The 14102-nt window shown below is 35.4% G+C and overlaps 1 protein-coding gene and 1 pseudogene across 1 annotated transcript in view; one reads left to right on the top strand and one right to left on the bottom strand.

Annotated features, from left to right (window-relative positions):
• Window positions 1-1314: 1314 nt before the first annotated feature.
• The window catches only part of SPATA6 (spermatogenesis associated 6), a 98517-nt gene continuing 85729 nt past the window's right edge, over window positions 1315-14102 (top strand). The window contains exon 1 of the mRNA XM_023535002.1: window positions 1315-1507. Coding sequence (XP_023390770.1) covers window positions 1457-1507 — 51 coding nt within the window. The 5' untranslated portion in view covers window positions 1315-1456. The remainder of the gene's footprint in view (window positions 1508-14102) is intronic.
• On the bottom strand, window positions 11182-11298 carry LOC111744476 (annotated as a pseudogene).

The raw sequence follows: 14102 nt of genomic DNA, 5'->3' as shown, positions 1-14102 counted from the left end.
GTAAACGTGTACTGGAATGTTCGTAACAACATTGTTAATAATAGTCAAAATGGAAACAGTATAAGCGACCGTAAGTGATAGAAAACATAAGTAAATAAATATATATTCATATATTAGGATGCTAATAATGGAAAAATTTCCAGCTACATGGCATTAACATTGGATAAATCCCACAACATAATAGTGAGAGAAGCAAGTCACAGAAGAATATAGTGTTAATTCCATTTATATAACATCTGTAACAGGAAAGAATTAAACAATGTCTTATTTAGAAGTACATATATGAATGGCAAAGGTATTTAGAAAAGCAGAGGAATTATTGTAACAAAAGTCAGCTAATTGGTTACTTCCAGGGCAAGAAAGGCAAAGAAAGCAATGGTTGGGGACATTTCTGAGGTCTAGTAGTGTTCTATTTTTTAAGCTGGGAGTTACTTACGCAGGTATTCCCTTTATTGTTGCTTAAGATGGTCGTGTTTTGTACACTTCTGTATGTATAATGTATTTTTCATTTTTCACTGAAATCGTTTTTGAAACGTTTGGATTGGGTAATCTCAGATTCTTTTCATCTTTGATCATATATGGCCTGGCCCTTCCCAACTGATTTGTTGTTGGCCCTTCATTGACAGCTCAATTTAAGCAATATAAATTGAGATGCGAACACAGATAAATTAGACAGGAAAACTGGAAGAAAGAGGGAGACGGAGACGCATTAACAACAAATCTCAGAATAAGAGACTAGCAAGAGGAACAGGAAGAGGGCTTGATCTGAGTCAAGCCCCTCTTCTCAGGGCGGCAACTGGTTTTCTACTTGAGAGCTCCCGATTTCCAGTCCTGATTCTGCCTTTGATTTGGGCCGGTCTTCTCTAATCCTCAGTTTCCTCATGCTGCCTTTGTAAATTGTATAGTGAAATTCAAAAGAGAACTACATATTACTCTTTTACAGTCGGGGAAATTGAGGCCACAGAGGGACACCACTAGCCCAAGGTGCCATCGCCACGTTGGAACTCAGGGCTCCTGAGTACAACTCCCTGATCTGTGCACTGTCTCAGCATACAAACGGTTATTCTCTCCTTTGCCCGTAGTTTGATGTCACAGAAGAACTGCCCCGCCCTCACCCCACACTTCCGAAGCCCCGCCTCCTCGCGCGGCCCCTCCCCTCCAAGTCATCGTCGAGCCCCGCCCCCAGCCGCTCGTCCTTGCGTGGCGGCTCGGGCTCGCACCCGCCCCACCTCTCTTCCGGCCCCGCCCCTCCTGGCTGCCATGACAACGAGTCCGCGCCCCGCGCACAGCTGCTGCTCGGGCGGGACCCAGGCTGGACCGCGGGCCCCGGCCTGGGGGCCACAGCTGCCACCGCCGCCGCCACCTCGTTTCCTCCCTGACCCCTCCCCGTCCCGCGTCTCCTCGCCTCACTCGGGTCCGCGGCCGGGGTCCCTCCCCGCCGCCCCACCCCGCGCGGATGCCGAAGGTGAAGGCGCTGCAATGCGCCCTGGCGCTGGAGATCCGCTCTGTGAGTACCGGTCGCGCTCCCAGCCCCCGTCACCTGGGTGTCAGTAAGGCCCCGGAATTTACTCGGGACGCCTCTTGTTAACTTCCGAGAACCCCGAGTCACCTCGAAACCTCCTTCACCCTCCAAATCATCCTTAGGAAGACTAGCTCCCTCGTCACTTCGGTCTTCCCCATCTAAAACCCATGAGCGCTCTCCCATTCCAGCCACGCTGAGGTCCGACCCCCTGCCTCAGCCTCAACTCTCCTGGCTTCATCCCAACTCCCCGTTGGGATTCCTTCAAATCATTTCTAAAGCGCTTTAGAGACCCTATTCCCGCCCACAACTTTCCAATAAGTTTTCTTTTCTTTCTTCCTTTTTTTGGGGGGCGTGGGGGTGGGGGGCGGGGAGGACTTCTGCTTAAATTCCTCTTTTCTCCCCCTGGTCTTTTAGTGAGAGAGTACCACTGGCCCCGCTTCTCTCCAGTCTTGGGGTGGAGGGGAAAGAAGAGTTTCTTCCTAAATCATTGCAGACGGACTTTTTCAATTTTCCAAGCTTCTGATTTGGGCCTTTACTCTCAGTTTTCAATGTAGAATCCCCACACCCAACAACTGCAGTGTGTCATCATTGCACAAAGCATCTTGCCACCAACCCCTTCCCCCCAACTCCCGGAGCCAAACCCATAGAAATCATTCCAGGCCCCTCCAAATCCCTAAACCCTCCCGACGTTGAGAGAGACCACTTATCCTTCCTGTCGCTCTAAAGAGGCACCAACTTTTAAAGGGAAACTACTTGTTCTCTGAAGTCTCTCTGGAGGACCTGCATCCTCACCCAGGCGTTCTGAAGAGGCTCCTTTTCCCCCAACCTGCTGTGCAGATCCAGCCCAGGTAGAGAACTTCAAGTCCTTTCCTAGGTGAGGGTGCTTGGACCTCTCCATGCTATGAGAAAACTTCCCCTTCATTGTTTAGAGAACCCCCTTTTTCTCTTCAGATGAGAAAGTTCCAGCTTCTGTAAATCCCCCAAAAGCCGTTCCATACCCCCAGTTTAGATTTGCAAGCAGTTTGGAACCAGACTTCGTCCTTCAGTCCTTTTTTTCCCTCCCACCTCTCTAAGTCTTATCTCTCAACTCAGTCTTTGATCTAGCAAAAATTTAAGTGCCCAACACTTCTGCACCAAGCCAGCCCTCCCACTTCCTTCCTGCGCACCCTGCAGGCAAGGCTCCCTCTACCCTTTCCCGGCTGTCCTTCCTCACATTAGAATGAGTCTGCTGCAGCACAGTCCATGAAACATCTAGGGAATTCATAAGACTTTTAGAGGGAAGGTTGAGTAGGGCAGAGTGTGTGGCAGGGGTGGAGGAGATGAGTTTTTGGCACTCACCGTTTGCCTTTAAGACAGCAGAGATTTTTCTCTTTGCTGTTTTGGAAATTCTGTATCGCTAGTTCGGGATGTTTTCTCCCACAACTGTTAAAGTTTGGTAACTTTTTTGTATAGTAAGATGTTCAGCAAAAGAATACATGAACCTTCCTGAACCGCTTGCTCAGGGCAGTTACTAAAACTCAACAGACTTTGTTACTGGCTGCTGCTTCCTCCCCTGCTAACCAATGGGATTTTGCAGCCTGACAGGCTGGCTGCTGCTTCCCTTCCTTTGCGGATATAGACTTCTAAGAGGAAGTACTTTGTTGTACTGTAACTGATCACTGCCTGAAGGAGTCTGAGAAACAGATTTTATTTCACTACTCTTTCTGCTCAGTATTAGTTGTACTGCAGAAAGTTAATGTAAAATGGAGCTTTGTTGTTTGTGGAGGCTTAAGAAATTATGCGGGTGGAAACCTTCCTATTTAATTTTTTTTCAACATTTGAGACAGAATTTCATGTTTCTAAGAACTCTTAGCTCTCATTGGATTTATTCCTTTTTACAGGTGAAAAAATCATCGAGGCTTGGCATGACTATTTTTCTAGTGTTACACAACTTTTAAGGGGCACATCTACAACAAGACGCTAAGTTTTCTGACTAGCACAGCCAGGTTAAATGCCTCTGATGCTGAGAAGGAGCAGAAAAGACTATTAATAACCATACAAGTTTAAAAAGCTTGATTAATTTGGCTTTGATTGAATAGAGGAATTATATGACCATAGATTTTTTAACATCTTTTTAACTTTTTTTCTTTTTAAATTTAATTTTTTACATTTACATGGTATAAAAGTTAAAACTATAAAATTGCATAGAGAAGTCTCAATTCCAGCCCTATTCAAATCTGTTTACTACCTACATCTGTTATTGGTAACCATTTTTATTCATTTTCAAATTATTCTTCTAGTATCTCCTTTTGTAATATAACCAGATAGACGCTCACTCACACACAATACACTCCATGTATTTTTTTTTTACTTTCTTATACAATAGGTAGCATATTATTTATGCTATTCTGCACTTTGCTTTTTTTCTTCACTAAGTATTTCCTGAAGATTATATCTATATTGACATTTTTCAAAATAAGAGTATCTGGAAAATAGCACAATAAATAACTATATCTCATGACCTATGTACATTAATATGATTTATCTGTACATATGTGTATACATATGTATAAAATAAATATTTTTGCTGAAAAATTAAAAGTTGTTGATATATTTCACTCTTAAATACCTGTATATACATCTTCTAAAAATAAGGATTGCTGTATATAACCACAAAACCATTATCACACAGTTAATTAATGATAATTGCTTAATGTCTAATCCATAGTCAAGTTCTCCCAGTTGTCCCCAAAATGAATTATATAGTTAACATTATCAAACCAGAAATCAAAGTTTACATGTTGAATTTCCTTGTTAGGTCTCTTTGGTACATTTTAATATAGAGTAGTTTTATATTTCATTCCCACAGTGTTTCCTTTTAATTTTCAGTGGATTTAGATAAATTCATACACTCATGTAACCATTACTTAGATCAAGATTTAGAACACTTCTCTCACCCTAGGAAATTACCTTAAACCCCTTTCAAAGAGAACTACTTTTCTCTTTGTACTGTAACTGATCACTGCAGAGAACTACTCTTCTGATTTGTGTCACTATAGATTAGTTTGCTGGTACTTGAACTTCATAGTAAATGATACCATGTAGTGTGTAATATTTTGTGTTGGCTTCTTTTGCTCATCATATTTTTGGATTCATCCGTGTTGCTGTGTTTATCAGTAGTTCTTTTAGATCGTGGAGTGATATTCTATTGTATGTGCATATCACAACATGTCTTTCTGTTTTCTTTATTTTCTTTATTGATGTAATTATTTGGGTTGTTACCAGGTTGTGACTGCCATGGATAAAGTTGGAATGTATTTTTTTCAATCAGGTTTTTGTACTTTTACTACATATTTGTGTATGTCTGTGTACTACCTCTACTGTTGTTTCATTTAAAACTTTATACAAATGGCATCGAACTGTATGTATCTTTCTGCAAACCTGTTTTTTCCACTTCAGTGTTTTTTTGAAATTTGTCAGTGTTGTTTTTTGCAGATCTAGTTCATTTCCTTAATTGCTATATAATGCTGTTTGTTTATATGACAGTGATTTAATTTTTATTACCTTATTGATGAACTTGTACATGCTAGTATTTTCCTGTTTTTTAATATTACAAACAATGTCTCAGTGACTATATTTGTACATATCTCCTGGTGTCAAAGTGACAGTTTTTCTCAAGGGCAGGTACAGTATTCTAGGGAGCATTTAAAAAATTTGTTGGGCTTCGTTTGCCATAGAGGTGGCGGTGGGGTCCTGTTAGTGTTAATTGTCTGATATTCTGTTAGACTTGAATGTTCCATTGAATATGTAGATGAAAACCTATTTATAATTATTTGGTATTAAGAACCTAACTCTGTTTTGTATATAAACACAAAGTCTCTTTTTGGGGGGAAGCTTTTAAAATACCATAAGTTTTCCAGGAATACAGTTACCATGTAAATTGAGGAAATAGTGTACTTCGTTTTATTTAGAATTTTAAGAATTTATTTTTCAGAAAATCATGGCACCAGTGTCAGCCCTACTTGTGTTGGGTTGCCAATATGTGACATCTGTCATACTGCTTTTGAAACTGTCCATCTCATGTAGCTTCTGTATATATAGGTACAGATATATCTTTTAGTTTAGTACTGCTTGAGCATTTACATGTAGAATACATGTTTTATTATAAATTATTTCTCTATATTTTTTCAGTTAGGATATTGGTTTATTTTTTAGTTATATATATAACTAAGAAATTATATATAAATTGCAAAATATTTGTTATAGAGGGGTTTTGGATCTTACAGAGGCTCAGTGCTCTAGGGAATAGATTTATAAATGAAACTACTGAATTTTAGGGAGTTGTATTATTTTCCTAGGGCTGCCGTAACAAATTACCACAAACTTGATGTCTTAAAACAACAGAAACTTATTCCCTTATATTTTGGAACACAGAAGTACAAAACGAAGATATCGCCAGGGCAGCACTCCCTCAGAAGGCTCTAGGGGAGAAGACTTACTGGTTCTTCTAGCTACTGCATAACTCCAGTCTCTAATCCTAGGGGTTTCTTTTTTTTTTTTTTTGAATAGCCAGTTTATAGGTATGTAAGAGTTTTTTTTCTTCTTGTTCAATATATGTTGGATGCTAACCTCTATTTGTTGTATGTTATGTAAATTTCAAAGATCTTCTAATTGAAGGTTATTTTTCCACTTTGGTTTTGCTTTCTTTAGTAATGCCTTTTTCTTTTCATTTTCTAATTTTTGGTTGTTGCTGGTAAACAAAGAATGCTATTGACTTTTTAAATTAACTTTTTATGGAACTATAGCATACTTTCATAAAGTATATCGAAATCTTCAGTGTGTAATCGCTACCCAGATCAATAATTAGAATATCGCTCCATCCTTTCAGCCACTCCACCTGCCATCCTTTCCCTCCCAAAAGTAACCACTATCTTGACTTCTGTCACAATATATGTTGAATTTTTGAAATATCCATATCTCCTTCTCCCTCCCTCCTTCTCTCCCTCCCATGATAATTCATCCTTGTTGTTTTGTGAGGCAATACTTCTTTATCCATTTTTTTTTTGCCTCCAGGTTTATCAAGATACTAATCGAACATAACTGTGTAAGCTTAAGGTATACAATGCTTTGATTTCATATACTTATAAATTCAAAATGGTTACCAGCATAGTATTAGCTACAACTTCCTTTCCATCCCATAGTTGCCATGGTGAGAACATTTAAGATCTATATTCTTTTAGCAACATTCAAGTATATTATATAGTATTATTAGCTGTAATCACCAATCACCATGCTTTACATTAAATCCCTAAACTTATTAATCATATAACTGGAAGTTTGTGCCCTTTGTTCAGTGTTTCCTCATCTCTCTCCCCACCCCTGCCACAACCCTCGATCCCCTGGTTACCACCATTCTATCTGTTTCTCTGAGTTTGTCTTTTTATATCCTACATATAAGTGATATCACACAGCATTTGTCTTTCTCTATTTGACTTATTTCACTTAACATAATGTCTTCAAGGTTCATCCAAGCTGTTGACAAATGGCAGGATTTCTTTTTTTTCTCATGGTTAAATAATATTATTTTGTGAATGTATACCACCCCTTTGTCCATTCATCTGTCCACAAACACTTGAGTTGTTACTGTACCTTGGCTATTGTGAGTAATGCAATGAACATGGGAGTGCAGATCGCTCTCTGAGATCCTGATTTCAATTTCTTTGGATAAATACCCAGAAATGGGATTTCTGAATCATATAGCAGTTTTATTTTTAATTTTTTGAGGACCCTCCATACTGTTTTCCATAGCGGCTGTACCCAGTTTGCATTCCCACCAGTAGTGCACTAGAGTTCCCTTTTCTCCACACTCTCACCCACATTCGTTATCTCTTGTCTTTTTGATTACAGCCATTCTAACTGGTATGAGGTGATATCTCATCGTTGTTTTAATTCTCAGTTCCCTGATGATTAGTGATGCCGAGCACTTTTTCATGTACCTGTTGGCCATTTGTATGTCTTCTTGGGAAAACTATTCAGTTCCTCTATATCGATTCTATTGTTGGTGGACGCTTTCATTTTTTCCTTTTTGGAGATATTAACAAATTGTGCTCCTATGAACATTCTTTACATGTCTTTGTTGCACATTTTGTACTCAGCAAACATTGCTGAAGGTTCTTACTAGTTCTAATAGTTATTTGAATTTTCCGTGTGGAAAATCATGTTTACAAATATGCAGTTTTCACTTCTCCTGTATAATCTTTTTCTTTTCTTTACTTTTTCTTATGTATGTCCTTGACTACAGAATCCCCAGTATAATGTTAAATAGTAGAAATAATAGTAGATATACTTGTCTTTTATTTTTCTTTTAAGCTATGCTTCTGATGTTTCACCAGTATTAGATTGAATCTAAATTGCTGACAGTGGATCTTTTTTTTAACTTTAAACAAACATGGCTATTTCTTGTAGTTCAACCTAATATGATATTGGCTGTAGGATTTTCATTTATTGAGTTAAGAAAGTTCCCATCTACTCCTAGTTTTAAAAATATTTTGAACATTTAATTATACTGAGTGCTTTTTCTTAATTTAATGAGATTATTATAGAATACTTATAAAAAGGACACATTTTGTGATTTTGCACTAATTTCAGTCTTATATAAATTCTTTTTGATCAGAATGTATTATTTTTACTATATATTGGTGGATTTGGCTAATTTTTTAAATTTAGGATCTTTTCATTAGTGTTCATTAATGAGATTTTAGTTTATGAGTCAAATACTTATTTAGTTTTACATTTTTTTATTTTTAAAACATTTATTTTGAAATATTTCAGACATACAAAAAGTTACAAAGAGTAACATAATGAACACACATGTATCCACCTACCAGCTTAAGAAGTAAGACAGATGAAGGTGAAACCTCCTGTATATCTGTAAGAGAATCCTTCCTCCTTTCTTCCCTTTTGCTAATCACTATTCTAAATTTCGTGCTATCATTTCTCTTCATTCCTCAATATATTTCTCATTTTTAATACCTGTCTTTAAGGCACTTTATTTACTTCCAAGAGCTTCTTAACTGTCATCCTAAAGGAATGGATAATATTGTTTTAAAATTATTTGGTTCTAAATATTTTATGTTATATTTTTATTTCTACTTTAGCTTATGAGCTATTTAGGAATTTGTTTTAATTTCAAGATGCATAGGATTTGTATGTGTGTATACAACCCCCCACATACATGCACAATTACACATTTACATGCATACTATCTTCGATGGTGGCATTTTAATGTAATTTCACTGGGATAGTGAATGAGGTCTGTATGATATTATTTTTGTTGAGATTTCCTTTGTGTCCTAACACCTATTCAATTCTTGTGAATATTCTCTTTACTTGAAAATAATATATAACTTCATTTAGATATTATGGTAGATAGGGCTCTATCTACCATTATCTGATCAAGTTTATTTTCTCTGAAATATCTTCAATTCCATATTAAATTTCTGTCTGCATGATCTCTACCAGGTTGTAATGGAGGTTAAAGTTTTCACTATAATTATGTATTTTCACTTTATCCTAGATGTATTCCAGTACACTGTGATGTGTAGAACTGTGGATTCATTTCTGTTTATTGTCTTTTGTACTGGGTATTTTTTACATCTGAGAATTTGAGTTTCTTCAGTTCCAGAAAATTCTTAGCTATTATATCTTTGAATATTGTTTTCTGCCCTTCTCTTTTCTAACGGTACTATTAGACTTTTATTGAAACTTTTATCTGTATTCTCTATGTATCTTAAGTGTTTTTTGTTGATGGAATATTTATTTTGATATTTTCTTGTTCTGGGAGAATTCATCAGAATTATATTCTTATTCACTTAAGTTAAATATTTTTATCTCCTATATTGAGATTTTTTAACTTTATTGACTAAATATTTTAAGATTTCTCATGTAGTCTCTATTTTTAAATATCTGCCAAATATTTTTATTTTACTTATTTTAATTTTATAATTTTCATGGAGTTTTTCTCTCTTATTAGATGAGAGATCCTAAATATTTATTTTTAAATTGTTTTCAGATTATGCAAGTTAATTTTCATTTGATGTGAATTTATCTCATGATAGTTAACTCTGTTGGTTTTCTTAGTGCTTAGGATTGCACTGCAGTTATAGACCGGTTTTGAAGGATTATTATCTTAACAATATTGAGTCTTTCAATTTATGATCCTGGTATATTTTTCATCTATTTAGGTATTCAGTTTCTTTCAGTAATGTTCGTAGTTTTCAGTATACAGGTCTTACACATATTTTGTTAATTTTGTACCTAGTTTTTGTAACTTTATTTACTGTTATACTTTTACTTAAATTTATAAAATAAATTTATACCCTTACTTTGTTAAATTTATGAGTAGTGCATACCTATTGTTTAATGCTTTTCTAATTGGTATTTTTTAAAATTTCATTTTCTAAGTGTTGTTGGTAGTATACAGAAACAAAATTGATTTTTTCATATTGACATTATGTCCTGTGACTTCGATAAACTCATTGCTAGAAGCATATTTGTTGATCGTAGACCAAAATTATGTTGTCTGAAAATAGATTTAGTTTTACTTCTTCCTTTTTAATCTGTATGCCTTTTATTTCATTTATTTTTAAATGTCTTTTTCTTAACCTTTTGCACTAGCTAGAACCTATATAGTACATTGTTGAATTGAGGTGTTGAAAGTGGATAGCCTTACTTTTTTGCTGATATTAAGAGAAGGGATTCAGTCTTTCAGTATTAAATATGTGTGATACCAGATTTAGGCTTTTTCATAGCTATTTTTCACCAGTTAAGGAAATTTCCTTCAATTCCTAGTTGCAGAGAGCTTTTATCATAAATGGGGCTTAAATTTTGTCAGTGTCTTTTCTTCAGAAAAAGAATTGAAGGGAATATGTAAGATTTAATACTATAATGTACCTTTTAGAAGTGATTTAATTATATCTAACAAAATTTGATATGTTTTCATTTTCATGCAGTTTAAAGTATTTTCTACTAAATTGTCTTATAATTTCATGCAGTTTAAAGTATTTTCTACTAAATTGTCTTATAATTTCTTTTCTGACTCATGAATGATTTAGTAATGTATTGTTGTGGTCCAATGTTTTGGCTTCTTCCCTAACATTTGTTTGTCCATCTTTTTTATTATCATTATCCTAGCTAGTATGAAGAGATATCTTATTGTGGTTTTTATTTTTATTTCTCTAATGACTAATGATGTTGAACATGTTTTTATGTGCTTATTGGCCATTCGTTTATCTTTTTTGGAGTGATGTCTGTTTTTGCTTCATGTACTTTTTGATTGGAATGTTTATTCAGTTTATCTTTAATGTAATCACAGATAAGATAGGATTTACCTCTGTTTTGCTATTTGTTTTCTTTATGTCTTATGTCTTTTTTGTTTTTGTTTCTATATTAATAACTTCTTTTGTATTAACTATTATCTAATGTACCATTTTAATTTTGTTGTTTTTCTTGCTATATTTCTTAAAGTTTTTTTCTTAGTGGTTGTCCTGGGGTTCACAATTAACATTTTTTAAAATTTATTTTTATTTTATTTTATTTTTTGGGGGGTGAGGCAACCCTTGGTTGACCTCACAGATTGCAAAGACCTTGTCATCTTACAATCCCTTATTTTTTATTTTTTGCGTCTACAGCACCTGGTCTTCCTAGTACTTCCCATCCAAGTACTAACCAGGCCCCACCCTGCTTAGCTTCCAAGATCAGATGGGATGGGGCTTGTTCAGGGTAGCATGGCCGTAGACCACAATTAACATCTTAATTTATAGCAATCTAGGATGGATTATTTAATTTCAGTAGTATACAAAACTTTTATTTCTATTTAGTTCCCTTCCCTCTCCTCTTCTTTTTTTATTGTCATACAAATTACATCTTTATGCATATAAACCCATTCAACATAGTTTAATAATTGTTGCTTTATGCAATTTTATTTTAAATAAGAAAGGAGACATGAAAGAAAAAATACATTTATCTTATCTCTGTATTGACCTATGTAGCTGCCTTATTGGTCTTTATTTTTTCATGTGGTTATGAGTTGCCGTATGGTATCTTTCATTTCATCCTGAAAGATTTTCTTTAGTATTTCCGATAGGAGAGTTCTAATAATGAAATAACTATTTTTGCTTTTCTTAGAATATCTTAATTTTCCTTTTTGAAGGAATATTTTTTCTAGATATTGAATTCTTCTTTTAGCAGTTTAAATAAGCCATCCCACTTCTTTCTGGTTTAATGTTTCTGCTGAGAAATTAGCTGTTAATCCTATTGAGGATTTCTGGTATCTGCTGAATCATCTTTTTTCTTTTTTTTTTTTTAATTAAATTTATTAGGGTGACATTGGTTAATAAAATTATATAGGTTTCAAGTGTACAATTCAGTAATATGTCATATGTGTATTGCATTGTCTGCTCACCACCCAAAGTTAGATTTCCTTTGGTCACCACATATTTGACCCGCTTTACCCTTATCTTTTTCCCTTCCACCTTTCCCTTTGGTAACCACTTAACTGTTGCCTGTGTCTCTGAGTTTTTGTTTGTTTGTCTTGTTTGTTTGTTGCTTTTAGTTTTACATCCCATATGAGTGAAATCATATGGTTCCCAACTTTTTTGGTCTGACTTATTTTGCTTGGCACAATAATCTCAGGATCCATCCACGTTGTTGCAAATGGCAGCATTTCATCTTTTCTTATGACTGAGTAATATTCCATTGTAAATATGTACCAAATCTTTAATCAAACATCTATTGAAGGGCGTTTTAGTTGTTTCCATGTCTTGGCCACCGTGGACAATGCTGCAGTGAACATTGGGGTGCATATATCTTTATGGATAAACGTTTTAAATTTTTTGAGTAGATACTCAGAAAAGGGATTGCTGAATCATTTTCTTTTGCTGCTTTTCAAGATGTATAGGTCATATTCTTGTTTATTTGCATGTTATAATATTTTTTGAAAACTGAGTATTTTAAATGTGGAATTCTGTAAATCAGACTCCCATTGTTTCTTAGGGTTTACTGTTATTTGCTGCTGTTGTTGCTTTTTGTTTGTTTATTACTTTCCTAAGCTATAGTTTGTATTCTTTGTTGTGTATGGCCATTGCAGTCTCTGCTTCCTGTCCCGCTAATGACTGGATTTATATTTCTTAAAAGCTTTTACCAATAAGTAACCCAGTCTTTGCTGAGGATCCCTCTGTGCATGTTGGAGTATGCTTTCTATGTCCTGGCAGGCAGTTTACAACTCTGTCTTAGCCTTCACTTCCAACATGCCTAAAACTTCAAGGTCAGCCAAAGGTGAGAATAGGGCTTCCTTAGGTTATTTCCAGCCAAGTGCATAGCCCTGAACATGTGCATGATTTTCTAAATTGCCAAGAATATATCATAGCTTGTCAGATTCCCACCCTCCACACATACATACATACACACACACACACACACACACACACACACACACACACACACACACGCACACTTCTCCAGCTTTGCCTTTTAAGTGTTTTAATTAGTTTATTGTTTGCCCCGTTGTGATCCCTGCCTCGGGCATCCATGATGTTAAATAATTGCTGCTGATTGTTTTTGACAAATGCCTTGAGGGTGAAGTCTGTCTGTCAAGAGTAAGCTCTGATTCAGGCCAAATAAAGAGAAGGTCTGTGAAGAGGAGTTTCCATGGTACTGTGATACAGATCAAACAATGAAAGTTCTCTAAGGCTAGGGCTTTTTGGCAGCTCTAAATCTGTTCTCCTCCAGTGGCTTTGGGGCTGCTGGTGTCATGGCTACCATAACTATAAGGGCTTTGGTTTTCAAGGCTACAGAAGACCTGGATAGGAAGAGTTGTGAATAGATTATGCTAAAACACCACAATGTCACTGTTTTTACCAGAAAAAATATTCCTTGGGTTGTCGTAAGCCTCTTGTTAACTTCCAGAGCTCTAAAAAGTTGATTTTGACGGTTTTTGATAGGATTCTCATCGCTTTCATAGAAGGGCTGCTTTTTGGAGGCATTTATGTCACCATCCTGAAAGTACTTTTTCTGTGTGTCTTTAAAGTGGATTTTAGCAGACAGCATATTGTCTTGCTTTTTTAAAACTCCTATCTGACAATTTATGCCTTTTAATTAGAATGCTTATAATATTTACTTCATGAAATTCTCCATAAAGTTGGTTTAAGTCAACCACTTTGCTATTTATTTTCTGTTTGTTCCATCTGATTTTCTTTATCTCCCCCACCCCACCTCCACTTTCATTTTGGAAATCTGCTAGCTATTCCTTTAAAGGATGGCAGAATTTGTAGAATTGTGGGTGAAGAAAAAAAAAGTAATGCCTTCTTACATATTACAAATTGGAAAGAAACTCAGTATTTTCCAGTGAGGACAATTAGAGCAGTGCTGTCCAATGAAAATATAATATGAGCCATGGATGTATGTAATTTAAAACTTTCTACAAATCACATTTAAAAAGTTAAAAGAAGTATGTAAAATTATTTTTTAAAATAAGTTTTATTTAAATAAATGTTAACAGTATTTCAAAATATAATTAATATAAAAGTTATTGAGATATTTTACT

This window comes from Pteropus vampyrus, unplaced genomic scaffold (assembly GCF_000151845.1).
Source record: "Pteropus vampyrus isolate Shadow unplaced genomic scaffold, Pvam_2.0 Scaffold135, whole genome shotgun sequence".
Taxonomy (NCBI): domain Eukaryota; kingdom Metazoa; phylum Chordata; class Mammalia; order Chiroptera; family Pteropodidae; genus Pteropus; species Pteropus vampyrus.
Note: the sequence above shows the minus strand (reverse complement) of the source record. Positions and strands in the feature narration are given on the sequence as shown.